The sequence below is a fragment of the Lineus longissimus genome, chromosome 19 (assembly GCF_910592395.1).
Source record: "Lineus longissimus chromosome 19, tnLinLong1.2, whole genome shotgun sequence".
Taxonomy (NCBI): Eukaryota; Metazoa; Nemertea; class Pilidiophora; order Heteronemertea; family Lineidae; genus Lineus; species Lineus longissimus.
In genome coordinates, this window is record NC_088326.1 from 4,893,384 (window position 1) to 4,912,503 (window position 19,120).

A 19,120-nucleotide genomic window follows, 5' to 3' on the forward strand; every position below is an offset into this window, starting at 1 on the left:
AGTTCCTTCACCATGCTTGGCCTGGCTTAAAATTCTCTCTTTGATAATCCTCAAAGGAAACTACAAATCAACACATCAAAAGGACATGTTATAAGAAATCAAAATAGAGAATCAGAATTGACTTAAGTATTCTTTTATTTAAAGAGTAAAACATAAAACAGATTTGATTAAAATAAAGAACTACAAAATGATCAAGGTAATATTGATATGACGTGCTCTTTGATACTCATACAGTTCTTTACTACAACCCACATTTCCCTCTTACATCTGCCAACATGTGTGATTAAAATATTTCCAAAAATAAAGAAATTGTATACGTTGTGTACATTCCTAATTAAAATAGCCCATCCCAATTACAGGGTACTTCTAAGAATCAAACCTTTCTTGCGGGTCATTTCAAAACTATGGGGCATACATAATGCCCCACAACCACTTAAGCTGTACTCACAAACACTGCATGTAAACATCTATGTTTCTGGCTCAAATAATAGTTTTGAACAGGAACATTTTCATGAGAACTGTTTGTACTTTGATGGGGGCATTTCTGTTTCATTGCTTTTGGTGTGCTGAATGAAACTGGTGATACAGGAAAATTATTATCAGTTACATCTTGCATATCAAATTCAATGTCTACACACACAGTAGGCCTAGTGAGTGGTACCAATGCCTCAGTCTTATCACCATCATTTTCAACATTATTTGAATCATCAAAAATATGTTCAATGGTGCTGTGTAGTGGAACTCTTCCCACTGATTGGTAAGTTTGTGAATACCTCTCATAGTTCGCGCCACCCACTCCGACACAATGTGGATCACTATCCTCCTGTGTTACCAAGATGACGGTTTCTTTGGCATTGTCCTCAGATGAATTGCCTTGAAGTTCCTCTGTGACTTCTTCATCATGATAACATGTAATATGAGGCTGCTTTCCTACTGCACGATCCCCATTTCCATTACTCCTATGAGAAGTATCACTCTGTTCTGATAATGTCACTGCAATCATATAAACAAGACAATATACCGTACTTTTTGTTATACCTTCAATCTAGACATTGTCAATGATTGTGAGCAATTATGGAGATACCCCAGCCTGCCTTGCTCCATGTGTGCATCTACACTACAGGAAATAACCGTAACACATATTTGTTGGAAATGAGCAGAAGCCATTTAAGATGGCCTAAGGCTAGTAGCCATATTGGATGAGGGATGTTGAGTCAACACCAGTTAAGTGAACTTGGTTATAAAAAAAATTATATATTGTTATTTTGAACACACTTTGACCTCGGTGACTTTGAAAATTTTGTCAAGGACAAAATACACACTTTACATGTTATGTCTCGTTAAGAGATCCACATTCCACTGAATTTTGGGAAGCTGCAACAGACTTATCACGTTTTGTGTTTTTGCATTCTGCCCCCTATTGGCTTTACTCCAAGTTGAAACAACGAAACCTTGACAAGGCACTGATACATACCACTAGATGAACATATACCCTAGTTGTTATTGAGAAACTGGGACACACATTTGGCAGCCACCTGCCCGACTATACCCAAAGTCAAGCAAAGGAAATGCAAAAAAGCGGGAATTCAAAAAATTTGAAAAAGGAAACTGCGTCCATAAAAAAAATCACGTATCATATGATGCAGGGACATGGGCAGATCAATAATCAAAAGTCATTATGGTTCTAGATAGCAGCATTTGCAAGATATGGCCAAAAGAGTTTGAATTAGGGCCGTGAGTTTGAGCACCACCTGGTGGCAAATTAGGGCACTCAATTCAGCGGAATTTCGGTTTCCTATTAGAGACCCCCAGGGGCTACCTCTCCACCCCATGTTGACGCCACACACATAAGCCATTTGAGCCATTTTACTAGTACCAGCTCTGCTGACTTCGCCAGCTGAGCTAAAAAATCAGTCGGTCCATTTTCTTTTAAATGAAAGACTATGACACTGACACAATATGCACACTCATGATACCTATAACACATCACCCAAGTATGGGGTATATTTACCAATGAAACCCTCCTTGTTGGGCATTCAAATATATTGGGCATATGAATATAATGCCCCACAATTCTGCACATGGCACGGCTCATTACAAGATACATCTTACTTTATTAAGGCGTGGGTATAATAATGTAATTGTAACTGAGCCTCATCCGACCCTATGACATAAGCAATGCAGAGCGTGGTATGCCCCTGAAAAGGCAACTTCCTTAGAGAGTCAGCTGACTATTTTCCTTTAAATGAGAGGTCTGCACACTCATACTCGGAAGTACGTGTAGCATGATAATCATGTACGGGATATTTTCAGTTTCACCAATCAAACCTTTCATGTGGGGCATATAGAAATAAGGGGCATATTGTTATCTGGGAAACGTTTGCCTGCATTTTACTTTTGTGACAATTCATGACCTTTAGTGCCTGATTAGTTTCCAGAAAAAAAATCTTTGTCCTTTCTATTTTTTTGCAAGCCATCAAAATTTGACAAAAATAGGTGAATTCCAGTCACATTGGGAAAACTCAAAAGAAATTCGGACACCGAAGGTTTTAAGAGATTGTCGACCTCTGAATGCTGGAATGAAAACAAAAATTGAGGAAAGGTCTGAAAGTATCAAGTAATGAGGGGAACCTGTAATCTAGCCTACAGGTCACTCATTGGGCAAATCCCCCCTTTAAACTGAACAGAGGTCCAAAATACCTGCGAGTATGACTAAAGGCATTCAAGAAGTATCCAATTATCTTAATTCCATGAAGGTTTTTAGACAAAACACTGGTGGATTTGAAGGGTAATTAGGTCAGGTGCATGTAATAGTGGGGCATTATATATGCCCCATATTTTTTAAATGACCCACAAGAAAGGTTTCATTCTTAAAAGTACCCCGTAATTGGGGTGATACTATATATGCTATTATCACATTTTCTTCATTGTTTTCTGATTTTTTTTCTATAATTTTTTGCATTAGTGTGCATTGTTCAGTTAGAAATCAGGGGCCATATTCACAAAGCCTTGAGTTCTTAACTTTACGCAGTACGTAAGCTATTGTTAGGCCGGGAATGAACAAAAGGAAACCTGCAAGTGGACAATAGTTTACGCATTGCGTATAGTTAAGAGGGCTTCATGAATACAGTCCCAGAATTAATGTCTATTGTTCCAAATTCAAAGCCTGCTTTTCTCAAGTTTATCAACTTGAACATGGATTTTATTTTCACTTTGTGCTGTTTGCAATGGGTTTCAGTGGTTTTCTTTAATCAGTGATCATAATCCATGCAGTGGATCTGTTTTGTGACTTTTGAGGGACTGCAACAGCCAAATGGCGCTACGTGCTGACAACACTACACAAGTTACCTTTCATCAAATTCTGTGCAAGTTTTTTTTTAAATTACCTTTGGCTCGGTGTATATCCGAGGTTTCAGTCACATCCTCCTGATTAATTGGTCAGACATTTTCTTTCCCTGGCTGATCAGACTCGGTCATAGCACTTTTACTTCCGTCAGACAGGAGTTGCGACTTTCCTGAAAGCAGTCAATTCAAAAACTAGAATTGGAAATTTGCTTGGCAAATTTGATGAACACGACGGAAGACTATATCCGACAAGAGGACAAGGATCAGACTGTTACGGTTAAAACAAATACCAAAGTTTACTTGAAAGCCGCTGTAAATGACAATGGGGGCAAACCTTCCTCTGAGATAGGTGGTGCTCATAATTACAAAACATCCAGACCAGAGGAAGTGGCGCAGTGGCAAGATCCACGCCTGTTACCACTGAGTTGGCTGGTTCGAATCACAGTCCGACATCAGGCCTCATGTGATAGAAAGGGCGATTCTCTTTGACAGTGTAGGTTTACTCTGAGGACTCCGGTTTCCTCCTACATAGCACCAAATTTGCCCAATTTGTCTAAAGTGCTAATAATGCTGTATTAGGCACTCAGCTCTATTCTCAATATCTTTGATAGAGGCAGTGGACAACACATCACAACCATTAGTTACTATTAGTGCATACTGAGACTACCTCTCTGACTGGTTTTGAACGTTCTTCAAGCAAATCTTTTAAGAAATATCTTCTCATTATTACCTTCGAAAGAAAGGTGGAAATCTTGCAGCAGGATATCCATCAGAGTGATCAATAGGCGCCCATTTTCATCCTTCAATTTTCCTGTGGTCACCAGCTCGCACAAGATCATGTTCTCCGGCAACAAAAAGTCATTGCCGGAGAACATGACCTTGTGCGATCTAGTGACTCGGATCACCCATTCGGGCAGTTTTATTATTATATGACTAACTCAAGAGCCTTCATTTAATAACAATTCACAATCTTACCTTTCTTAACATTGCCAGGTCTATCCCCAAGTTTGAATTTGGTAAGAAGGCCTTTGGCTTTCATCCTTATTTCCTCATCACAACTGGACGCACACTGTAAAAGAAAGGATTATCATGCAAGCTCATTTTCAAAAGCAGCCTTCCTCTACTCACAAACAAGATTAGTTGAGTGGTGAATGAACTCAAAGGCAAATTCACATCTCTATGGTTCGAAATAAATTTCAGGAATTCCTACCCAAAGGCAATAGTTGATTGACAAATACAGTAATCAAAGTTCTATTAGAATTGCTAAACAAAATTTTGATATGGCGTCATTGATTTAGATTTTAAAATGCAAAATTGCTGCATGGTTGGAAAAAGTAATTTCGAACCTTGCACCATTGATGCTAGACTATGACCAGGGAAAAGAAACAAGACTCGGAGAACAGAATACTTGCGACTGTAATGTCATGACTCACCTTGTCCAATGTTTGCAAAAGTTTAGGGTCTAATTCTTTAAGGCCAAGTAAAAATTGAGGTGTTGCCTCTATATCATCAAGTATCAGAGTCAATGTCCTTCTTGTAAAAAGTACTGCCTGTAATTACAACAAGAGGCCCAAGGGCCTGGCGCTCAGCTGAAATGGATAGGTGAAGGCAAGGGCCAAGTGTGTGTCGGTACCGTTATTATGAGGCAACGTGAAGCTATAACGTCTAGCACGCAGAAGTGCTGATGCGAAAGACCTTCTTGCTATATCAGTGCATGCTGAAGTACTGAGTTGACGTCACCCTGCTATTATGACGTAAAGTCATTTCTATTGCCGTTGCAGTAGTTGGGTGTGTGATGACGTCAAGGAGTTGTGTGGTACGTGATGTCAAAGAGTAGAGTCCTTGTCTTCATGCAGCGTAGGTGGAACTAATAACATGCACATGGACACAAGGTACATAATTATTACAGTGTATTTTGTGAGGTGGGGCCTGGTGCTTTACAATGGTCAAATGAACCGACTGTTGTCTGGACATTGATGAAGTGGATGCAGCCAAATGTTTGGGACGGTCTTTTTTGTATGTGAAGAAAAGAAGATAAAGAGTTGGTTAACAAAATGAACTTTATTGGTGCGGCAGATATTTGATGCCTTTCGGCAGATATTTGAAGCGCCTTGCGGCAGATATTTGTTGCCTTGCGGCAGATATTTGATAACGCTCTCCGGGAATGGAAAGCAGTAAAACGAGTAAGCACACCTAACTCTGAATGTGGGAACAGCAAGTGCTTTCCTGGACTTGAAATGTGCTAACGACTCCTCTTGCAATAACCAACAACAGTTAATCTGTAAAAAAAGAGAAGAGAAATTAACACTGACTGAATAAAAAAGGGTGACATAGACGGGGAAATGTACACCACCGGATACAGTCTGTGCTTGATCAGGCATCGGTCAGATGATATCCTGAACAAGGCATCCATGGAAACAAATCCAGAAAGAGACTTAACCTTCGAAGGGCACACTTATTACTCAGTGAAAAGTCAGTCCTGTGGGCTGTTTTCCAATTCAAAATAAAAGTGTAACCTCTTTAAATTAGTCTCACAGACTGAACCATAACACTCAACAGCCAACCGTGCCCACATGATGTGAGCCGAGAGCTGGGCTTAAAGATGAGCGAGTGGTGTACTACATTTTGAAAATTGTCTATCGTCTACGACATGTGACAGAACAGGATCTAGTGGACTTAATGATGAGGTACTATCAAATAAGGTGTCCATCAAATGAATCATGAGGGCCTGTTGAGTTATACTCTAAGCCTGTCCTATAGCCTTCTAGGGCTAGGCTATGGTTTTTGTCTTTTTTACAGCTACAGTACAGCCATGCACAGCGCAGTGTACAGACAGTACAGGATTGCAAACCAAAAACATGAGCATTGCTGCGTAACGAAACTGCAGTGGAATTCATACTACGATGTCATAATGTGACTTTCAAAATAATTGTAAACAAACGTAAATGGCGAAATTTGTTGCAAAATTGCCAACCACAACAACTCAGGGACCGTAGCCAAAATGGCCGACGGCGAATTCTCCGGTCGCTAGCGCAGTCCATAAACAAGCATCAATTTTACCAACTTTGGGCGCAAGCTTGGTCATCAAATTTACAGAACTGTTAGAAATACATCCAAACAACATATATATACAGTTAAAAGTGCATAAAAATCCCGTTTCAACCTCCGGGCGCAACCTTTTTTTCTCCGCCAGACGCCGGGCCCTACCGGTCGTTATTTAGTGCGACCGCCACCAGAGTGTTTATCAGAATATCACGATCTTTCGCCGTTTTAATAGCGCGTTTTAGGCAGATTAATCAATTATTACATGCATGCATTATATATCACCGAAATGATAATTGCGTAGGCTATTTGAAACTAAGTTCAGATATTATTTTTGATCTTTGAATTGAATTTAGGCGAGTGATTTTTGACACCCGGTCGACATATCAGGACTTGCAAAATTCACGCGAGATCGCTTGCATCATCGGCACGTTTGAAAACCGAATTTCACAAATTCCACAAATATTTATCACATACCATATGTATCACCACAAAGGTAACTCTCTAGACTATTTGAAACCAAGTTCAGATACTTATTTTCACAAAAATTCGAAGCTATGCAAGCGATTTTTCAGTGGTAGAGATCGACGGAAACAAATTTCTCGCTCTAAAATGACATGAGACGAGCACCAACTTTCGCTAATTTGTGCACAAAATTTCCGCAATATTATAAAAAACTATCGATAAATCTGAATTATATAGACTCTTTTCAGTACCTAAACAAATTTCAGGTACATGGTCATGTTGATTAAAAGAGTATCAACCGATTGAACATGAGAAAGTTCACTCCTCTTCATTGAAGCAGCGACTACCGCCATTTTTAAATGGTGGCATCTCTTCTGTCGATCGGCCAATCAGCGGCACTGCTTGCAAAAAGTTGAGCCACCGCCAAATTTGAAATCGCCAAAATTCAGTCAATGTGCCTGCAGCGCCAACTGGCGGTGAAAACTATATTAATTCCATTAAAAGTAAAAAATGAAAAAATATTAAAAAATATTCAGCCACATTTGAAAACAATATTTGCTCTGTGGACCGAGGTACAAAGGGAAAGAAATCTAAACGCGAAATGACCTCATTCTCTTAATACAGGTCGGATCGCGCTGATTTTTCGTGTTTTGAGTTCACCTTGGGCAACTCCTAATTTAGCACCGTCAACGAAGTGGCTAGGCCTTCCCAATCAGAAATGTCCAATTTTGTCCACAGATGGGTCCCTAGATGGATGGATGGATGGATGGATGGATTGCAGGACGGACACCATTTGAACAGCTATTCTACTAGCTCCGCTGACTTTGTCAGCTGAGCTAAAAAGGAGTACGATAACAAAACAAATAGTTAGATATGGGATGGAGATTAGTTTTGGGACACATACCTCTCGTTGGGGCTGATGAGTTCAAGAAGTTTGAGAACTTTAAACAGCGCCTGTCAATATACTGTGGGGCTGACAGTCATTTTGAAACTATGCTGTTACATGTACCGGTATGTGATGAATCTGACGTCCCTCTGTTTTTTAGCAAATTTTAGAAATATTACGCCTAAAGTGCCCCCTACTAGTGAAAACTGGTCTGATCAGGACTGATTTCTGGTTTCCCATCAGATCTCCTAATTAAGGGCTACTCACCACTAAATTTGAGGTTCACAGCTCTCCAGATGACAAAACATCCACCCCATGTTGACGAGTGGATGGATGCCAAGGACATCCGATGTCATTTGAACCATTTTACCAGCTCTGCCAGCTGAGCTTATGAAATGGACCATGTGCTTACCTCGAGAAAATTGACACAGTTGGAATGCCCGAGTTGGGGACATGGTGGAATTTTCTAGAGGACCAAGTCAAATATACAAGATGGCCTCCTGGTGGCCATATTGGATATCCAATCTGGTCAAAGTTTGGTCACATGGTAGAGGGTACTTTGATACATGCTCACACAAGCCCAGAACATTCTGGCATGTATAATAAGTGAGTAATAGGACCAAGTCCAATTTTCAAGATGGCCACCTTGCAGCCATTTTTTGTATCCAATCAGGCCAAAATTAGGCGACATGGTAGAAGGTACTTAGATACATGCTCACACAAGCCAAGAACATTCTGACTTAATTAGTGAGTTACTGGATGAAGTCAAATTTTCATGATGGCCGTCTGGTAGCCATATTGGATGTCTGATCAGCCTCAAATTTAATGACATGTTAGAGTCAACTTAAATACATGCACACACAAGATTAGAACACTTGAACTCTGACCTCGGACAGTGATGTCTTGAACTTTTGACCTCTGTGACCTTGAAAAGTAGGTCAATCAAAAACATGTTTGATATGTCATGTGTCCTCTCTAGATACACATACCATAAAAATTTGATCAGGTTACAACCATTCGTTTGAGAGTTATTGCACTTTTTCTGTTTTTACATTGCACACCCTTGTGGCCAACCAGAGAATTGGATCGGACCGAAAATATGATATGTGGGGAGATTTGACCAAGGGGAACATATGTATGAAGTTTCAAGTCAATCCCTCCAGTGGTTACGAAACGTGCCAAGCTAACGGACGACGACGACGGACGCCATGTGATTGCAAGATCTAAGACTAACACTCCAGTGCTTAGAGGGAGTATGTGTGGTCACTCACCTGTTCAACCCCTTCAGCTGCCTGTTGTTGGCCAACACAAAGGTCGTGATTGAGCTGAACCAGAAACAGATACCCTGAAAATGAAAAATGCCACATGTACCGTACCAGATGTGTCCATCGCATGGCATAAACTATGGTCAGCAATTCATTCAGTACATTTGATGAGCATCACTAGTGGTGAAACTGAATGCGCATTACGAAAATGAGCCCTCAGCCAAATTGGTACCAAAATTCAATATCAGATTGACCTACTTCAAGCTAATAAATGCCCTAGCTGTTATAGTGTTATTAGATAAAACAATAGGATTAATGTGCCATACAACAAACCATTCTTATCTGACCCAGTTTGCACCAATAACTTATGTCTCAATTATGCGGGGATTATGCCCTTGTAACAGACCAGTGTTTTTGCTAAATGGCAAATAAAGGAGAACAAAGTTTTTAGATTTTCGTAATGTAACTGGACACCCTCAAATTTCCTTTCATGTATGCACAGGGCACAATATGGCAGGTAAAGATGGGATGCTCATTGTCAACTTAACATTGAAAAATGATGGGAAATGGAACTAGTGCTGCATACATCACTGTCTACAATGTCAATTTAGTTCCAGTTTCACCCCCCTAAGCCTAGATTGATGATGGTTATCCAAAGGAGCTATCAGCCATCAGATTTCATAAAAAGATACGTAAGGCAACCACCAGCCTGGCTTTGGCCTCTGTTTTTTGTGGCAAGGTTTGGTACTAAAGAGTTGTTGGCAACCTCTGAAAGGAATAGCATCAAGCATTTTTGTCATGCTCTCTCATGGGAGATAGTTTGGTAATTTAATTCACTACTTACAGAAATCATCCACTCTGATTTGCTCTGGCTCCTGAAATTAGAATGAGTCCATTCAACTGGTGCTTCAACTAGGACCTCCTATAAAATATGTTATCTATGGGGATGCACCTGTAATAATCATGCTAGAACAAGGCACTGGCCTGGGGAGTGATTATTGGCAGAACAAAATGCCTTAAAATCATTTTTTCTGGCAAAAAAAACTATTCAGTTCTGATGATAATTTTCACTACCCCTGTGGCCCCATGCAGAAAAATGGATATTCAGATTTGGTGTAGCTGTAATACCATGGCTACATTTCTCACTGGCTGCATTTCCCCCTTTCAGCTGTTTGATGACTCAGTAAGGGGGATTCCCTATGTCAGTCCCTACCATCTTTAACACTATCAACACAGCAATTTATTAACAACTGACTGGATGCATTCAATTAAAAGCAGAAAAAAATACTGGCTTATATAACATATGTTTCAGATAAAATTGGTGGCTAGACTAACATTTATGAATGGAACTGGTTTTGAAACCCAATCTAAATATTGCATTCATTGCATTGGTATACGGATGAATGACAAACCAGAATAATCAGGGTTTATTGTCGCATAGTATACCACAATCAACCCAGACTAAAAATTAAATAACCAAACAAACCTTTCTCCACTCCAACTCTTTTTCTCCATAATCATATAAAACTTCATCCCCTTTCTTGATTTCTTTGGTAGCATAAAGACAGAGATGAGGATTGCCATTAGTGATTATTTTCTTCATTTTTGCATTCTTCTCTCTCCCCGTGCCATCATTCACCAGCCTTGCTAGGCATATTTCTGAAGTGGCATCGATGCTGAAAAAAGACGACGCAAGAATCATACTCATGATGAAAAAGGATGACAAGACAGATGGCCTAAGCCAATCCAAGTTTGAAATAACAAGAAAACCAACATCTGTGCGCTCGAGCCATATATCTAAGTGGACATGAAGAAACCGTGAAGACCACCGCAATGAAACCTTCCTTGCGAGTCATTCCAAAAATATGGGGCATACATAATGCCCCACAACTCACAACCTCCAAGCATTCACTGGGCTACATCCATTTTTTTGTAAAAAGGCTGAAAATCGTAATTATACTTGACCTGAGACAGAATTTCCTGCAAGTACACAGTAACTGTAAGGTCAAGGGAGGTGGCCTGGATTTTTTACATACTTTTTCATGTCATTTGACTAAAAACATGCTAAGTTTTAGATTATGCAAACTAAAAGACATCTCAATGCTATCAGCAGGTGATTCATCTAATTCATTGCTCATTTGATAAATCAACATGACCAACCTAACCGGTATTAAACTAGTGAAGAATGGATGGAGGCACTAATTTTACAAATATTCTGGGCTTGGTTAATCAAACCGGGTTTCTATAAAACATGGCGAATTGGCAAATATGCAGCATGTGGGATTGAGCCACCATGCCAGCTTGGCAGCCATAGCATTTTTTTCTGCTATTTAAACTAGCACGGCCTAGTGGCTCAATCCCACATGCTGGAAAATGTAGGCATATAGCTTACCAGATGATACTCAGCCTTCCCTGACCTTACATCCGAGTACCAGTACAGTAAAACATCATGACATGACATCACAGGCCTTTCAATTACGGCATTTGGGCTACACCCTCTATTTTAAATGGTCCCCAATAAATTTGGGCTTTTTTGCCCGTGAATGTACATGTAGTTTGTGACATGGTTGAACTCAGTTACAACTATAGGCTTTTTTCTCCTATTAGTCCTAAGCAATAAAGACTTTGACTCTAAATAGTTAAATTGGTGACTTTTAAGACAAAGAGAAACTTAAGCATTTTTTTTTCTCATTTTGGGTGCCCAATTTGGGCCTACAACATAACGTCCTGTTTCATGTAATTGAAAAACCTGCATCACGAATCCAGATGCAAAGCACAACCCTACCAGTATTCCTTGCCACTGTGTGAAAAGTAATATAAGTAATTTCCCAGTTGCAGCTCCTTATATTCTTCACACCAATCCCGGTCTCCTTCATCAGCAGAGATAAGATCCCCACTGTATCTTAGCAGAAATTGCCCAGGTTGAATACTGTCTGTAGCAATAACACCTCTACCTGAAACATAAAAAACGTAACTGTAGGTGGACTTGGGCTTGGGCTTTCCATTGCCAAGATGAACTAGAGTTGAGTACCAGGTTTTTAAAAGGGGGGGGGGGGGGTCAATACGTATAATTTTTAAGCCATCAAGAAGGATTAGGCCTAAGCCAATTGAAAGTACATTCCCCACCTATTTTGGCTAACTTCAGCTGATACAAACTCAATACAAAAAGACACACTTTTTGTTCCTTCTGACATGACCTGGCCCTTTAGCGGGACACTGCAGAAAGACCTGAAATTTTGCTTTTTTCTGCAGGGCACCCTTCCCATACTAACATCTGATATGAATTTCATTGAAATGGGGCGTGGGGGCACAGGGTTCATGCTAGGATTCTGAATTAGAGAGTAATTATTATCCCTGTGTTGATATTTACTAAGGCAGTCCAGTCAAACTAAAAAAAAGTGAGGTTTGCTAGAAACTCATTTTTTCAAGGGTTACTCATAAGAAAGAAATCAGTTTTCACTGATCAAATGAATGAATCAGAATTTTCCTTTGGATGGCAGTAAATGAGGTTCATGAAATTGATAACCTTTTTTGAAGGTTGTTAAAAACTTGATTTATTTGAGGTTTGCAGAACCCTGAAAAAGTGGTTTTACAATGAGAAACCTCATAAAATCAAGATTCCAATGAAATCTCATTTTTTCAAGGTATGACATGTATGAGAGGGACACAGGACTCACTGCAATTCTCGGAGTCCATGGAGTCAGTTACCCTTACCCTCACCGCCCTATATTACTAAATGGTTCTGAGGAGAATGTTGCCACCTTGGACATTTCTTGGTAGGAAGAGGGGGAGGTCTTTTTCAACCTACATCTATAGATGAGATTGCCACTTCCAAAAAAATGAGGAAAATGTTTTAATGATCCAATTGTATTGGAATGTGGTGTGCTTTTGCTCTTTGCCCCTTAAACTTGATCACAATCCTACATGCAGTACAATACGATGTACAAACTACAATAGATTCAATAGTCGATGTCAACGGTACTATTGTCATGTAGATTTACGCCAATCGAGAATCAGAACCACGCTCCCGCCAAAGGCACGTGACATTCCTTATAAGGCCATGCTACCCTATGAATCCTCTTTATCCTCGACGCAACAGCATGGCAAGCTTTTATGCACTAGAGAAAGGATAGGCGTACAATCAATGGAAACGAAGTTGAAATTATTGATCAAGCCACGGATGACGTGGAATCATTCACCTTAGTTTACCATGAAATGCAAAAAAAATATTTTTTGCGAACTTCTGATGCAGCGATTTGCATGATTTGGGGATCGTTAACTTACATTCTCATCTATGAACCTAGCAAGTGTCGGTGGAGCCGGGTGAATTATGTGTCAAATTTGATTATAATTGGCATTTTTTTTGCAGAAGGCCATAATCTGTGGGGAGAATCAGACCATTCTTGTACCAATTCTCTCCTAGCCAGTTGCCTTCATCAAGATATCAGACGTGACAAATGAGGTCCGTGAGGACACTGCCAAATTTGCCTAATTAACAGAGCATTGTAACTTCACAGGAATGTCATGTTTTCAAAAGTGAAGGTAAAAAATGGAAGCGTTGGGTTGCCAGACATGATTGAATAAAACCAACTGGCCCTAGTCAGTCGCCCAGTCCACCCATTTCAAATGTTTGCCGACAAACTGTCCAACATGCAACAAACTGGCGGGAAGAAGGAAACGTGGCACAATAGTTTTACAATAGTTCTAGTAACAAATCTTGTGCTTACCTTTTCTGGGATTGAAAAATTTCATTTCCAGATCAGTACAGGGCTTCTCTTCACATGCTTCAGTGCCATTTCCCGCACGTGGGCCCCTGTCTATATCAAAAGAAAATGTTTTAAAATATTGTTATTTTGTGTGGCCAGATCAAGAAATTCTTGAAAAAATATACTTTGCTCACAATTAATTATAGGCCTACTGATAACAGTGTCAATGCTCATTCAAGCCCGCCGAGCAGTCGAGCATTAGACTTCGGTATGGGAAGTTCTGGGTTCAAATCCCAGTTGGAAGATGATTTTTGGGCTGTTACAATAAGTTATACAGTCAGCTAAATCAAATTTTGCAAATGTCTCATATTCAATTATTTTTGTTTCAACAATCCAAAACAATCTCCCAGCAGTTTAGGTAATTTGGGTGGTATTCTATGCAGAAAAAAAAATCTTCATAGCTCAATTTGCCACTGAGAAATAGGGAAAAACTACAATTTTCGTCCATGACTCGAGATGACATCATTTCGACATCACGATGGCGAAATGTACATGCACCCTAAACAAATGTACAGTCTAATCAGAATATCGATTGTTTTTTAAATCTAGATATTTTTAAAATTCTTTTTGAATAAAATATCGCTGCTATTATAATGCAGAGAGAATTCGAAGCGATTTGAAGAACTCCAGCTCTTTAAATTCTATATAATCAAAATCCCCAAAAACCCAGCGCAAAATCATTTCCAAATGAACTGTAGGTCTAACTCTGACCTCACTCACTCACTCATAATGATGTGTAATGACATGCGTACTGTGTATCAGGCTATTGTGGGGTGTTTTCTTGCTAAATATAATATGATTCTATTGACTGTTTCCATGATTTTCCACACTCTTTCCAAGTTTTCACTGTTTCCATGGTTTACATGCGTATGCTTCCTTTGAGATTCATGTAAACTTCACAAGTTGACCAAAGAAATGTTTTTAATCTGTAAATTCTGAAGAACATGACGCAAAGAGAAGCATGTTTATCAGGGCTGTTTACCCCAAAGAAATCCTTGTGTATTGTTCCCAACTTCATCTGTATTTTCACTTTTTGCCAGTACATTTTAGGACAACAAAATTAACTGTAGTTTTCCTAAAAACAATGACTATAGATGGTCAATTAGGCCAAATCGGTGAAAACCCAAATATTTATAATTTATTCCTCAAAATAACCAAAAATGTAAAAGTTCACCCTAAGTACCGGTACCTTTGCACCAAGTTGACTTCGTAACATCAGAACGTCCTATCGATCTGCAGACTGCACTGTTGTGAAGCGATGTCACGTCGTGCACACGTGGTTCACAGTTGGCTCTAAAACGGCACTTGATATGGACAGTTTTTTCTTTAAAGTCTCATGAGTAACTCAGCTTTTTAAGGGTTGTTTGCAGCAGGTTTCGATTGTGAGACAGTGGGCTATCGAATGAACCTTTTTTCGATTGAAATTTTCCAAAATGGAAGCCTCCAGAACGATCGAAACTTAAAAAATGCAAACTTTGAACCTTGAATTCCGGCAAGTCTGGACTTAAAGTGGTTTTTGCACCCACTTGAGAAGTCAGGCCTATAGGCCTACTAACTTGCAGATGACAAAATCTACGGGCTTTTTCTGCTCTGTTTTGGTGTATTTCTTTGTTTTGTAGGTGCCACACTTTGAAAGTTATGGAAGTTCGAAAAACCATGACACGTCTCATTTATGTAAACACGGGGCCAATTCATAATCATGGGCTCGATCTAGGCCAGGCCTATTTTTTCATAATGAATTCCCCAGACCCCAGCATTATGCTTACCTGGTTGGGCCAAGTTCCATAATCCATTCCATGCCCATGTTTCCATAGGAATGATAATGATGATGATGAGGTTTCATTCATCACCCAGCGCCGATGGCTAATAATATTGGGACCATGATAATATTCCTTCCATAAAAAAATAGACTGCTGCCAGTGTCATTGGCTGTGAGGAAGTCCGCATGGGACTCCAGAGTTAAAAACGAACACAATGAAATCCAGAATAGGCCTAGAAGAAAATGGCAATCCGAGTTAAGTTCACCAAAGGCCTGAAGACATTGTATGCAACAAAGTCCAGGAAAACAATCGTACGCTGAAGTAAATCCATCACTGACAAAAATGACTAATGCTCGCCAGCACCGCACTTGACCATGTCAGATCTCATGAGCAGCATGACAAGCCTTGTGTAATCTGTAACCAACGTGTGTGTAGCATACATGCATAGGGCCGTCAGTAGTGTATCCCTATCAAACCACGTAGGCCAGCATCAGCGAGTAGTCTCTGTGACCTAATTTTATAGCTACAGCGCGCTGGGCGTGGTTGTGGCACATATATAAGTACCTACAGGGTATATAAATTACTGATGGAAAGGGGCAAGAAACTTACCTTCCTACTTGCCATGCTAGTCATTGACATGGCATGCATTGGATTGGAATTTTTATACACTGCATCTAGGCGCGGAGCTGGCGTGGTTCGATGATGACGTAGCCCTATAGGTCAGGAACGGTCTCAAAATCTTCTTCGACTGACTGGCCAACCTCGATGCTCCCCCCCCCCCTGAGAAAGGCCCCTTGCCAAGGGGACCGATTTGCAGGAAAATGGGTCAATTTACCCAGTACTCCGTTGGTTCATGGCGGTAATACCTCCATGGTTGGTTAGGGAGAAAATTCGCCGGTGAAATCATAAAGCCATTATTACCAATGCCTCAATTCCCGTAGGGGCCTACTAAAAATAATTTTCTAGCAAGGGTGTCCCAGGGTGTTCTCATAGGGTGTTCTAAGGTTTTTGTTCCAAGTGGTATTCCTAGAACACAGGGGGTATGTTTCGTGAGGTAAATATGAGCTCATTCGGGGTTCGGGGGCCAAAAAACATAAAACAACCCTAGGGATAAAAATCCCCCCCCGGCCCCTTAACTCACGACACATGTCCCTGTGCCCTAGAGCACCCTAGAAAACCCGAGAGATCCCTTGAACACATTAAGAGATACCACTTAGTATAGAGCACCTCTCAGCAAAGGGTATTTTGGAACAAAAACCTTAGAACACTCTAGAACACCATTGGACACCCTAGAAAATTATTTTTATAGTAGGGCCTAGGGATAAATGTCGGGGATAGAAATGTAATGGCCATATAATGGCCATACGTGTTGTTGACTGAAGGCACTAACGGGGGTTTGGTCGGTAGATTAAGGGATTAACGTGGATATCCAAGCTATATTGCCGATGAAAAAGCCACTCTTCCTTTTCCTGAACGTATTACCGTATAGGCCTATACGTCCAATAATCAGGCCTAGGCCTAAAAATTGTCTTAAGTTCCTTCAAAAATAAAAAAGGGTTAGGGTCGTCGCCCGGGGGGGGGGGGGGGGGGTCGTCGGTTGTCTAAGAAAAGCCAGCCCAGAATGACAACATTTGCCACGTCATTTTAACCACGGAGAGCCGAGAAAAGTGCCAAAAATGCAATTTCCTGGTCACAACCTTCTTGAAGACAAAAAAAAATATTTTCGCGTAATTCGCGAAGACAAAGACGCCACAAAACTACTGAGACGGATTTGTGTAGACTGAAAGCCATGCAGTAAAATGTCACTGCAAAATACCTTCACGTAGAGATTAGGAGGACCACAACCCGCGCGGCTCAAAGGGTTCAAAGGGCCTATAACCTGAAACATTATTTTTCTTCGAAATTTGCATGCGACCTCAAAATGAAAGTCAATAAGCTGCTAGATGCCAAAAATAATGGCCAATTGTAGCCTCCGAAGAGTGCGTTCTTTGCTGGGAATGTCAAAGCATGCCCCAAGGTATTCAAGCTAGGTCATCTCCGATACTGCATGACTGGCCAGCATCAAAAACTCAATCGAAGCCAAATAAGAGTGTTTTCGGATGGATCGGCCGCAGGGGACAATCGACTGAGTTTTTTTCACAATTTGCAAACTTGGGCTCATTAAAGATCTTGCTCCCGACCCATGGTCTATACACAGGCCTTTTTATCCCTATTTTTCCCCTACATAGTTTCTTTTTTTACCGGAAAGTCACAAAATCATCTCCGGCGGGGATGACCCAGGCCTGCCTCTGCCGCAACCCCACCGCGTCCCCGACTGCACAAAACGAGAACGCCGTCGTAAGAGGTACGTTTTGCTATCCCGTTCCGAGAACATTTCCAAATAAAGTCCAGCGAAAACTTTCGGAGCGGGACCTACAGGCCATACAGGTATAGGCTTAAAGAACGAAACCTCTCGGAAACAAATTTGGCCATCTAGTGGCTTTACTGGCCCTCATTTTAAAGGTCGCATATGATATTTTTTGGAGGAAATGTTTTCCATAAACAATTTTTTTTTTTTTTCAGGGCCCGGCTGCACAATTAACGATAACACTACCACCAACGTTAGCCCTAACGCTAGCTTAAATCTCACTAATGTAAGAGCTTGTTTTAGTTGAAATGGTATCTAACTCAAAACTGCTGTTTTCCATACACAAATTGACATAATCAACATTATTCAACGTTACATAAGCTATATTTTAAAGCGGGCGTTAACACAAACTTTGGTGTTAACGCTGATTGAGCAACCGGGCCCTGACTCGCATATTACGACGTCTCCACGGACGTGACGCCCACACAAGTCGTTATAGTCAACAAATGATGGCTTTTATAATAATGGGAAAGCATGTACGCAACCCCGACCGAAGACATTGTTCTTTATGACGTTCTTCTGCGCTTGTCTTTGTCTTTGTCTTGTCTTTGATTGTATCGGACAATGATCATAATTCCACTGAATTTAACCATTGTACAGAATTTCTGAGAGAAGCTCCATTTTTCGTTGCCACTCAAGTACGCCCATGGTTTGAGAAATTTCAATCATTCTGCCCACAGATGATGACCAATGCGCAGACGTTTACATATCTTAGCCAGAACACTAGTGTTGTTGGAGAGCATAATGTCTGCGAAGAACCTTCGATCGTACGATCGTTGCATGCTATACAGAAATGTCACAACCAAGGGCAATGTTGACGATTAGCATTAGTAACAAAGGTGGCTTGACTTAAGGCAAACTACAAGTCAAACAAGATCAGTCTACACATTGATAATATTAAAACGGTGTCTTGGCTGGGTGTGGTAAGTAGCCAGCTATTTCGCGATATTTTCATCTCAAACAAGACACTAAAGGTGTCCGCCGCAGGTAGATTATGTACGTCGTCTATTGTGGTGAATTTCCGACAAATGGATGACAACCTAGCTGTAATACACTATAGGCCAAAAGTTTAGGGCCACCCTTCAAAATCCTACATATTTCCAATAAATCCCTTTTGTCCACAAGTCACTGCACCTCAGGCTATTGACATATCTTTCTGTTTCTGTGTGGATATGCAACTGATG

The 19,120-nt window shown here is 40.5% G+C and overlaps 1 protein-coding gene across 1 annotated transcript; it reads right to left on the bottom strand.

The window, feature by feature from the left end:
* Positions 1–566: 566 nt before the first annotated feature.
* On the bottom strand, positions 567–13,811 carry LOC135503283 (uncharacterized). Its single transcript, XM_064796790.1, has 9 exons — positions 13,731–13,811; positions 11,789–11,957; positions 10,490–10,679; positions 9,848–9,878; positions 9,010–9,083; positions 4,779–4,895; positions 4,321–4,414; positions 3,387–3,515; positions 567–993 (listed from the first exon to the last, which is right to left on the bottom strand). The coding sequence occupies exons 1-8, from the start codon at positions 13,753–13,755 to the stop codon at positions 3,439–3,441; spliced, it is 777 nt and encodes a 258-aa protein (XP_064652860.1). The 5' UTR covers positions 13,756–13,811; the 3' UTR covers positions 567–993; positions 3,387–3,438.
* Positions 13,812–19,120: the final 5,309 nt, after the last annotated feature.

Excerpts from the sequence above, each read along its gene's own strand:
- LOC135503283 (XM_064796790.1), bottom strand. The coding sequence starts at position 13,755 with ATGAAATTTTTCAATCCCAGAAAAG. Across the intron at positions 4,415-4,778 it reads TTTTGCAAACATTGGACAAG|TGTGCGTCCAGTTGTGATGA; the intron begins GTGAGTCATGAC and ends TTTCTTTTACAG. Across the intron at positions 3,516-4,320 it reads ACCTGGCAATGTTAAGAAAG|GAAAGTCGCAACTCCTGTCT; the intron begins GTAAGATTGTGA and ends GACTGCTTTCAG.